The sequence below is a fragment of the Salarias fasciatus genome, chromosome 2 (genome assembly GCF_902148845.1).
Source record: "Salarias fasciatus chromosome 2, fSalaFa1.1, whole genome shotgun sequence".
Taxonomy (NCBI): domain Eukaryota; kingdom Metazoa; phylum Chordata; class Actinopteri; order Blenniiformes; family Blenniidae; genus Salarias; species Salarias fasciatus.
Window position 1 is genome coordinate 21,965,614 of NC_043746.1, and position 11,434 is coordinate 21,977,047.

General features: G+C 42.0%; 1 protein-coding gene across 1 annotated transcript; it reads right to left on the bottom strand.

Moving 5' to 3' along the window:
- Positions 1 to 1,154: 1,154 nt before the first annotated feature.
- On the bottom strand, positions 1,155 to 4,045 carry LOC115406996 (uncharacterized). Its single transcript, XM_030117308.1, has 6 exons — positions 3,996 to 4,045; positions 3,566 to 3,892; positions 2,877 to 3,215; positions 2,659 to 2,784; positions 2,532 to 2,560; positions 1,155 to 2,438 (listed from the first exon to the last, which is right to left on the bottom strand). Exons 1-6 carry the CDS (start codon positions 4,036 to 4,038, stop codon positions 2,310 to 2,312), a joined length of 993 nt encoding a protein of 330 aa, XP_029973168.1. The 5' UTR covers positions 4,039 to 4,045; the 3' UTR covers positions 1,155 to 2,309.
- Positions 4,046 to 11,434: the final 7,389 nt, after the last annotated feature.

Genomic DNA, 11,434 nt, shown 5'->3' on the forward strand with positions numbered 1-11,434 from the left:
TCGGCACTTTTCACAGGTTAAAATAAACCACAAAATGCTTCACAATGTCATGTTTTAGTGTTTATTGGGTAGCTGGTCTCGCTCTCCCTGTGTGTGTGTGTGTGTGTGTGTGTGTGTGTGTGTGTGTGTGTGTGTGTGTGTGTGTGTGTGTGTGTGTGTGTGTGTGTGTGTGTGTGTGTGTGTGTGTAAGAAACCAAAGTGAAGACTTGGAAAGACTCCATCTTTCTGTTTGTAGATGGTTGGAGAGGGAGAATAACATGAGAGGATGTGACAGAAGCATCAAATGTATTACTGCTGCCTGTAAGTGACCCATCGGCCACTTTTGTCTTACAGAATCCCCCCTCTGCACCAACTCCACCCCGGAAAAGTGACCCACCCCACTAAATCTGCAAAAATATTTTGAAAAAACAGAACTATATGCAAATGGGAAAATATGAAAACAGCACATTTATTGAACAAAACACACTAAAAAATAAGGGGTCAATATTCAATAGGGAGAGAGATTTCCGTGAAGTTAGAATTCTATTTCACAGTTGGAGTTTGTCTTCCAAGATAAGCCCAAAACCATTGTCATTTCTAATTGTTTTCAAAATCTAAAGCATAAAAAAACTAGAATTTGGCACTCAGAGAGCACAGACCTCCGCCACAGCTCAAATCAGACACCAACAACAAGAAGAACACCATATATGATAAAATACATTTTATTTCTCACATTTTTTCTCCCCAACACAAACAATGTATGGGAGAAAGCTGTTTGCTGCATGTTCATATCTCAATGTGTTGCCTCACAGTGACTGACACTCCGGAATCCCCCTATTTTTGTCTGTTCTGGATCCTGGTATCCGGAATACTTCCGTGATCTGGGTCAGCAGCTGATATCTCTTGGAGTTATTTAAGAAGTTACACTGTAATTTTTTTGTGAAGCCCCCTTGTCATTTATTGTTGAGTTATGCCTAACTATGTGAAAGACTGCCCTATCGCTCAATGATAAAGAATCCTTTAAAAAAATTCCAGGATCCAGACAGTGATCCGGATCATCATCAAAACTTAATGGATTCTAAGTGAGGCCAAGACCCACCTTTCCACAAAGTTTCATTGCAATCCGTCCATAACGGTTTCCGTAATGTTGCTGACAGACCAACCAACTAACCAACCAACCACCCAACAAACCGACGTGATTACATAACCTCCTTGGCGGAGGTAATAAGGTATACATCTGTTTACATTGATTTGAAGTGTTGGACAAGTTCAGCATAAAAAGTAAAACATTGTAAATGAATAAAACAATACAGGAAGGCATTTTCAAGTCGAATAGAATTTTTTTTTCGTACATAACATGAACATCATGACAACAACAAACTCAGCAGGATATTATTCAAATGGATTCAATTCAATAATATTCATACATTGTTGTTCCAAACCTTCTGCAGGTTTAGTTTGATCCAGTGCTTGAAGTTTTTTAAAAAAGGTGCTGGTATTGTCTTTTGCATGAGTCAATCGTCTTAAAAAAAAAAAAGGTCAATTTCTGAAAAAGTCATTGCAACAACAATACTGACTGAACTTTACCTCTCCAGCAGCGAGCAGACCACATACAACAAAAGAGCTTTATTATTTTGTATATGTGTTTGAGGGCAGCTGGGTGGAGTCAGACAGAGCCTGCACTGTTCAGGTTAATCAGCACAAACTCCACTCGATTAAGGCCCTCCTGTCACCATGCAGCATGAACCCCACACACAATTTTGGTGGACTCATGTTTACCGCAGACAGCTTGAACGACCCATGAGCACTTCTCTCGTGAAGCTCAAGGCAGTATGAGTAATGAAGTCTCTGCAAGATAAAGTAGTGAACATGCACTCGGCATGGTGAAGGCTGGTGAGCGTATTGTTTCGCTCTTGGTGTTTGGAGAAGTGACAGGATGCTCAGATGACATTCTTAGAAGTCCCAGAACTCCGTACCGCTGCAAATCAGCAGACTTAAACCACTGGTTACTCCTGGAGAACTGAGAATTTACATACAGCCATGCAACATTTCATAATTGTTACTTAAATACAAGTAAATGTATCAGGGTTTGCATTATTACTGAAGTTTACTCTGCTTTACATTTCACTTTGTGCTGTCCATTGAAACTTGTCAAACTATTAATTACTTTCAAGTGTACTGGGAGTTCAGTTCAGTCAAAGCACCTTTCTCTGACAAAGATACTTAAGATGAAAATTTAAAAAATGGGAAGAAATGTAGACATGAAGCAGGAATATCAGCTTGGAAAAGTAAAAAAAAATTGTTTAGCAGATTGAGAGTATAATTCTTTATCAGTGGTGAACAAGCATGTCAGTGTAGATCGTCTCTTCCTGAACTGAGTGTGTGTTTCCTCTTTCTGATTTGGTGACTTTTCTCCTGCTGAAGGTTGGTGCAGAATAGGTCAAAACAGCTTCATCTGTCTGAAGAAATGCAAGACAATAGACAAATGTTACAGCTTTATTTACCAGAATAACTGAAATTAACAACTCTGTTATTTTAGCTTGATACTGTACCTGTTGATCACTGCTGGCTGGTTCAGCATCTGTTCAACAGAGACATTTAGTATAAAATGTGTCATCCGACATTAAAGCTGCAGTTGTCGTGAAATAAATGGAATCTTTTGAAAGAAATTCGTATTACCACTTTTGCAATCAATCTTCTTGATGGTCCAGATGAGATAGACTGAAAGAGTCACACTTATAGCCAAAGCAACACAGACAATCCAAAGAGCTATTTCTGTGTTAGTCAAAGTTCTCCCGTTGCGATCTGGGAAAAGAAAACATTCAGTACCCATGGCCATTTATTTGTCGAAGCTCAGAAACCATTTCACCAGGAAAAAAAATATATTCTGAACTTACCTTTAATGTCCAGTTTTGCTCCATTTCCAAACATGACCTCTCCACATGCAGCCACAGCACAGTAATAAGTACCAGCATCAGAGACACTGACCTTCTTAGAGAAGCTATAGAAACATTTCTGTGAAGAGTTTCCACACTCTGCATTGTCTGCATGAGTATAAATGAAACTGGGATGAGATTGTTCTGATCCTGCTCTGAACCAGTGAACTCTGTAATCTTCTGAGCATGTTTTCTTCTCAGAGTCAGAGAGGACCGAACACTGCAGAGACACCGACTCTCCTGGATGGACCGCAGCAGACGGAGGAGCTTGAAAGATGCCAGAGATGGAAGATTGGGGTCCTGGAGGAGACAAAGTAAATCTGGAAGACCATTTCCGACAAAATTTTATGTCACAATGTTAATAAATACTTAAGTGAGAAACAGGTGAGAAAACACATAAATGTTAAAAATCAACATAATCAAGAGATTCTGTGGTTTGAGATCTCTCAGAGATCTTCTACTTTTGTTGCTCCTCTAAATGCTCTCTATACTCTCCAATCTGAAGTTTACCCAGTTCTACCTGACCTCTGACATGTTTGAAAGGTAAAAGTGCTGAATTTTACTGTGTATTGAAATTCTTAATCATGTAAATGGAAAAAAAATATTGTGTAAAATATTGAAAAGGACAAAGACGCAGAAGTTCACTTTACCTTGAACTGTGAGAAACACTCCTCTCAAAAAGATCATGTCAGTCCAGCTGGTCTGGATGCAGTAGTAAAGTCCAGTGTCGTTGATCTGAGTTTGATGAATGTTCAGAATAAAAGTTCCAGGTCCTTGTTTGGTTGTAAAATGCGGCGTTTGATTAACTTCAGTTGAATTATAGCCAAGTGTTCCTCCCAAGAATTCAGGCTGGTGACCAGAAATGATTCTGATCCAATACACCTTTTCTTGGGATTCAAATGGACGAGGACACGTAAAAGTCACATTTTGTTGAGTAACAACAGATTTTATCTCAAACTTCTGATCAGTTGCACAACCTGAAAGAAAGAAATTTGTTCATTAAATCCAAAAACCCAAATATTACATCATCATTTAATGTACAGTATGTTCTCTGATTCAGAGTTTTCTAGAAATACTTACAGCCCACTGTGATCATCAACAGAAAACCAGATATGACAAACATTTTCTGAGAAACCCTCCACTGACTGGTTCAATGAGTGTCTCCTCTTCTTTTATACTTTCATGAAGTGGGAGTGTTAAACTTCAGAACAACCTGATTGGTTTGTCGTCACTGAAGGATGTGATGATAGTCACACAATGGAAATGTTCTGTAGTAAAAACGATCTTACCACATGAAACAGCATCGACAGCAGACTGTACAGTTTTTTGTTTGCAAAATTCACGAACTTCAAACACAAAGAGATGTTGATGGATCCCTGGTGGCAGTGCATGAACAGAATCAAATGTTTAAATGGAATGGTGTTTTTTGCTTCTCAGTCTTGTGGAGGAGGTGGATGAGTTTGAAAATGCTCACACAGACTTCTTCAAGGTTTTGTACAACTACAAGTTTGGAAAACAAGAAATGACGATTTGCCCCAAACATGGTTGTCGTTCATATGCATGATTAAAAAACACAAAATTAATCAAGACAAAACAAAAACACTGATAAAACTACTCATAAGGTCTAAACAGCCCCGGACAATGGAGAGTGAGTGAGGCCAAGCCGACAGATGTTAAAAACCTCAACTCTCTCAGCTCTCCTGAGGCAGCACCACTAATTGTGACCTGAGTGAACACACAGTATCAAACATTTTAGAAGTAAAGCAGCAAACTAAGAACTGCTTTATGTCAGTATCTTCTGACCTTTAGGCACCTTGTGGAGCTATTTGAAATAATGGGTGTAAAATAGTGGCATGAAGTGCATTTGCAACCAATTATCTACTATTTGGACTTGCTAAATGAGTCTGTCTTCTCTCACCATCACTCCAACTCAACACCAGACCCAGAGCCTGAGAACAAAGGAGGGCCTTAAACCCACTCCCAGAACACAGTCCATAAACATACATGTGACGTTCATGGTGACTTTAAATTACTCATTGGTGTGAGTGTGTGGTCATTTGTCTCTCCATGTTTGTCCTATGATGGACTGGCGTCCTGACCAGTGTGTACCCTGTCCTTGACCACAGTCAGCTGGATATGAGATGGATCAATTAATGTTCTCTGTGCACATACACAGAACATGATCATGAACTTATCAACTGTTTGCTGACAATGCAAACTTCAGTGTTTTCAATGTTTCCCACACTGTCAAAAAGTGGCTGTCCACTGTCTGCTATGTTTTACACTTTAAGTCAGTTTATATTTTCAATTGAAAGTTTAATTCCAAAAGTAAAATCAGCGACAATAATTTGAACTTAAATTGTGAAAATAAGTATCTATCATAAAATCTATCATCTTATTGTCTCATGCTAGCTGTTGCCAAAGCTGTCCGTCCCTGGGAGAGGGATCCCTCCATACTGTGGTTCTCCCCAAGATTTTTTCTTTTCCCACTGGGTTTTTGGAGTTTTTCTTGCCGGATGTGAGGGTCGAAGGCGGTGGTTGCTTCGTTCTGTCTCGTTACTGTAAATATTGACATATTACCATTATGCTTATTCACTGTTTTTACTTTACCGACCAATGTAACATCTTGAAGCCCTCTGAGGCAACTGTTGTTGTGATATTGGGCTATACAAAAATAAACTGATTGATTGATTGATTGAAAAACATTATTACACATTAAAACAGGTGTTATGTTTTTGATTTGAGACACTGAATTTGGGTTCAAGGTGAATGTTTCATATCTTATCCACTGATCAGGATTCCTCTCATTTCTTTGATGTCACCATTCACTATTCAAACTCAGTCCATGCTCCATGTCCATTTGCTCATTTATCTGTTTAAAAACAATGTTATGGGTGATTAGGACAGTGACTTCCTTCTCTGACATGTGGAGAATTAAACCTTTATAACTCCCATTTGCAGTCAGTTCTCATGTTTCAGATGCATTTCCTGTAGGTTTACAGTATTCTGACTTTTTGTTTTTCTTTCACATTGAAAGAAATTATTCATCGTGTTGGTTAAGAGAACTTTGCTGCTCAAACAAGTCTGCTGTGAGTTGACTCTCTGGTGTAACACAATAATAATAATAATGCATTCGTTTTATATAACGCTTTTCTGGACACTCAAAGACACTTTACTTTGCATTATTCATTCACTCCATACCAGGTGGTGGTAAGCTACTACTGTAGCCACAGCTGCCCTGGGGCAGACTGACAGAAGTGAGGCTGCCAATCTGCGCCATCGGCCCCTCCGACCACCACCAACCATTCACTCTCACAGCTTTCATACTTAAGCAAGGTGGGTGAAGTGTCTTGCTCAAGGACACAATGACAGTTTTACCCTGTGGGAGCAGGGATCGAACCGCCAACCTTCCAGCTATAAGACGACCCGCTCTACCAACTGAGCTACTGTCGCCCCAAATAGAAAGAACACAGATTGAAAACATGCAAACATTCAATAGAACAGTAGATTCAACAGTTTTGAGGGCAGCGCGTGCCACCCGCTGCCGATGCTGCTGAACCGAGACCAGCCATCATCACGGCAGAGATTCTGGAAAGATAAAACAGAAATCTGCATTTTATTTGCTGCAGTGACCAGGCTGGAGAAAATCAATAATCAATAATACACTGAACAAAATTAAAGACAATTTATAAAAGTCTTCATAAAATGTTTGAGTAAACGTCCACTGTCTGTATTTAATCTCCCTTCAGCTAATATGTTATTTTCTAGGCTACTGGCATCACATCACTGATTAAATAAATCATTTGCTAAACTTTAGAGTACATTTACATTTCAGTAGCGGTTCTTCAGGTCCTGTCTCCTCTGTTCTATTTTGTAAGTGCTCAGCCCATCTATGGGCTTCGCTATTGGTACTCCTCTTGGCGCCAGCCAGTCCACTGAGACAACAGAAAACTCGATGCACCAATCCCCGCCGTGTAATGGCACAGCACCACGCCCCTGCGCTGAGGGTATATCACCGAGCCAGCAGCGGTCGCAATCCCTTCTTCTTCCTCAGCCTCCTGAGACACAAAGAAGTCATTATTCTTTGGATCAAGATTTCTTCGGATCAAAATTCTGCATGGAATCACCGGTATGTGACCAGTCGCCAACGGGCGTCGGGCCGTTCACCTGCCGCTCCTGCGGCACTCCGCTCCTTGAGCAAGATCATCATGAGCACTGCTTCATCTGCCTCGGCTGGAAGCATCACCGCCAGCGGTCCTCCTGCCCGGCCTGCCTCGCTCTGCCGCTTGAAGAAAGTCAGCGGCGAGCGGCCTTCATGGGTTCGACCTGTCCGGTTCCCGCCTGCGAGGATGCCGCCAAAGATGCCTCTGCGCCTGCCAAGTATGACTGGGCCAAGGTCAGTGACAGCATCAGCAGCAGCAGCAGCTCCTCGGTGTTGCGGAGGTCGAATCAGAATGACGACTCCGTCTCCACCTTCTCTCAAGCCAGCCGCCAGGATGCCCCCCGCGAGCCTGTGGAGCACCTCGCTGGGCTCTTCACGTCCGCCGCCGAGTGCACCGGCCTCACGCTGCTGCCACAGCCTCCGGAGCTGGCTCAGCGCGATTTTGCACTCGGGCTAGCAACTCAATCGCGGACTCGGTCCCGGACTGCGGTGCTGTGTCCCACCATGCCATCTTTCCAAGCTAACGTGCAGCGGGACTGGGGTACGCCGCTCACCGCCAAGGGGGTGGTGAAAGGCTACCGCGAATATTGCCGTGTGGACGGTTGGCCGCCGGTCTCCGGATTACCTGCTATTGAGGACTCCGTCAGACTGTGCCTTCTGCCAAGATACTCCGCCTGGCCTGGCGGGAATTCCATGCTGCCGTCAGGGAGGGACAGGCGCATGGCGGGCTTCCTGGACAGAGGTTACGCTAGTGGCAATGAAACGTTTGTCCCAGCCAGCAATTAGATTTTTCTACTGGGCTACATTGACAAGATATGCCTCGAGAGATCCCAGTTATCCGCCGATGACATCGAGGAGATTCAGAACACGGCCGAGGTCCTGATGCGGATGTGCTGTGCCATCGCCATCAATGGAGGCCTAGTCATGGCCAATGGAAAACTTGCCATGAGGCACCTGTGGCTTGGTCTCTCCTCACTCTCCGAGCGGGACCAGCGAGGAGTCCTGGGGCTCCCCCTGTCCACCTCTTCTCTTTTTGGACCTGTAACCCACCTGGGTTAACTTACTCACAAGGACCAGAAACTAGGTTCAGAGGAGGGTTTAAAAGAGAAGTGAATATTCACTATGAATAAATGGAGCCACAAAATGATTGAACTTGAATAACAAGGAAGTTTATATGAAATAGAAAATATAGATTCAATGCATGACTTCAATTCTTCAACAAAACATAACCATAACAAAACATAACCATCTGATCAACAAAAAACAATCACTGTATCGCCATGTCAAAATCAGTTCCTCAAAAAATAAAATGTTCTCAAAAGGGTGCAAATTCCCTTCCAAATGTTCAGTTCAGTGTTCCTTTAGATCCTGGTTCGAGTTTTAAGTTCAGTTTCAGTCAAAACAAAGTCAAGTCAGGTCTAAGAGCTCTTATGTTCAGTCAGAATAGTCAGAGGTGGTTGGACGCTCCTACCACACATCCTTTGCTCGATGGGTGATGAAGGATTCCCACCCTTAGGAATTCTTGATCTGCTCCTTGGATTAAGGAGGGTTCTGGTCACTCGCTGGGGCTCGCCATCTCCTTCGTCAAGGAGAATCCAATTCTCAAACATCCAACGGTTTCTGAAGGTTTCAAAAAAAACCTAGCCTGTATAGAAACAAGGCTATTACTAAATGAAATCAAACAATTTTTTATGGCCATTATGAAATAAAATGAAAATCTGTCACACATTCTTGCAACATAATGGTGATACAATGAATTATTTATCCATCTTCACCTTTTACTGTAGTTTCTTCTCTTAATAGAACAGTTTTTATCCCATTTTTAACTAACATATCCATTTTAACTTCATGAATTAGTATTTAAACACTTTTTTAACTCTTCAGCACATAAATCATGAACTGAATAACAGCACAAACACACTTTCACATTCAATAACAATCACATAAACAACACTAAACACAATATTTCATACAAGGAATATATTCAAAGTGAAAATAAAACTTAGATTCTTCCTGTACCTTTTCCTTATCAGATCATCAGTGCATAATGTATCTGCAATTGATTATAACTCCAACATTCAAGAACATAATGAAACTAAGAGTAAAATTACATGCTTTGTAAAGTGCCTTGTGTCAATTGTGTGGCTAATAGAGTTAGCTGCTTTAGCTCAGCTCCATGCACCCACCAAGACTCATGCTCAACGAAACAAAACAACTCCTGATGCACAGGTCCAAGAATCATCCATTCACTCAGGTGGAGGTCTTCCTTCAGCCACCCGAGGGATAAAAAGCAGTTTTACTTGCTTCTTTTTTTCCACAGATGTTAATAGCTTTCGCCCCGCAGCGCACATGTGAGCTCCTGCCGACACTCCGGCACTTCCGCGAAGGGGTGGGACATGCGCTCCTCTAACCAATCACATGCGTGCATACTGGTAGTTCACAAGAATCAAATGCACCAGATATAAATCAAATAGAACAATATAGAAATAAAACAACAAGACAAATAAATCAAAATAACTACTGGGTTACATCCTCCCTCTTTAAATGTCATGCAAGTCCCTTTGCATGTTTTCTTTCTACAGATTCTGTTTACTCCAAAATGGGTGTTGTCACCTCGTAAGCTTGACCTTGTAACCCACAATTCCTATCATCATCAGCATTCAGGGAAGCAACGACAGCATCACTTAAACCCTGGAACAATGACTTCACTACTGTTATCAAGGGATTCCCTAGCTCAGTGTAATGGAGTCTACGGGATGGCTGACGATTTCTCTCAGATTTTCTGATAGGATGGAGTTCATTAGTGTCAGTAATCTGTGTACTGTCTGCTTCTGTGGCAGTCTGGTTAGTTATGTCTGTCCCAACAGCTCTTTGACAGTCTGTCTGTAAAGAGTTCTCTTCAAGTGGGTCTGACATGTTGGATGACAGGTTCGAATGACTTTCTTTTGCTTCAGAATCATCATCTGCCTTGGAAAAGGACTCCACTGTTTTGTCTGCTGTGTTTACAGATTCCTCATTAGGCAAATGTGACTCTGTTACAACTTCGCTTTCAGGTAGATCCAACTGTTGGCTTGACTCTTCATCCAGGGACCTTCCAATGAGTGAATCTTCTGGAGATTGATTCTCAACAGACATGACTTCCTGTGGTTTCAATGGTTGTGAACCAAATGCAACCAAATCTGCACCCGAAGAGTCAAGTTTTGTGGATTCCTCTCTGTTTTTGTCTGGTTTTGGAACATTTGTGTCATAAATTTTTATGAAATGTCTCTCAATCATTTCAGGTGGTGGTTCAAAAGAACAAATGTCATCATCCTCTTGAATAAAATCGTCATCATTTGGTGGTTCAAGACATTTTTTGGTGGGGTGACTCTGCCTGGTATGGGGCTTACGAAGCTTACTGATAGGTTCAGATTCCTCCTCCTCCATCTGTGATAGGAAACCACAAGGGAGTAAAAGATCCCTATGAAGTGTTCGTAGTGGCCCATCATCTTTTTCTGGTCTCACTGAATATACAGGCAAATCTCCTTTTTGGTTAGTGACTACATACACGGCTGGCTCCCACCGGTCTGCCAGTTTGTGTTTGTTTCTGAGACGGAGATTTCGGACCAAAACTCTGTCTCCAACAGCCAACGTTGACTCACGAATGACTCTGTCAAATCTCTTTTTGTTTTTCTCAGCCACTTTGCGAGAATTTTCAATGGCGACTTGGTAGCTCTCTTCAAGATGGCTTTTCAACTTTTTCACATACTGTGAATGTGAGTGGGGCTGTTCATTAGAGGTTTGTAGTCCAAAAGCAATGTCTATTGGCAGACGTGGTTGTCTCCCAAACATTAATTCGTAGGGGGAGAACCCTGTAACATCATTTTTGGTACAGTTGTAGGCATGAGTTAGCTGTTTAACATAGTCACGCCAGTGGGTTTTTTCTGAATCTTTCAATGTACCCAACATGCTGAGTAAAGTCCGGTTGTAGCGCTCCACAGGATTGCCTCTGGGGTGATAGGGGCTAGTTCTAACCTTCTTAATACCAAGCAGTGAGCAAAGTTCTCGGATGGTGTGAGACTCAAAATCTCTTCCCTGATCACTGTGGAGTCGCTCTGGAAATCCATAATGAACTAGGAAGTGTTCCCACAGACACTTCGCTACAGTACTGGCCTTTTGGTCTCTTGTGGGGATGGCCACTGCATATTTAGTGAAATGATCTGTAATCACCAAAATGTCTTTTGTGTTCTTGCTGTCAGGCTCTAATGAGAGGAAATCCATACAGACAAGCTCCATGGGTCTGGTGGTCTGAATGTTTACCAGAGGGGCTGCTTTATCTGGTGGCGCTTTTCTGCGAACACATCTCTCACAAGCTTTG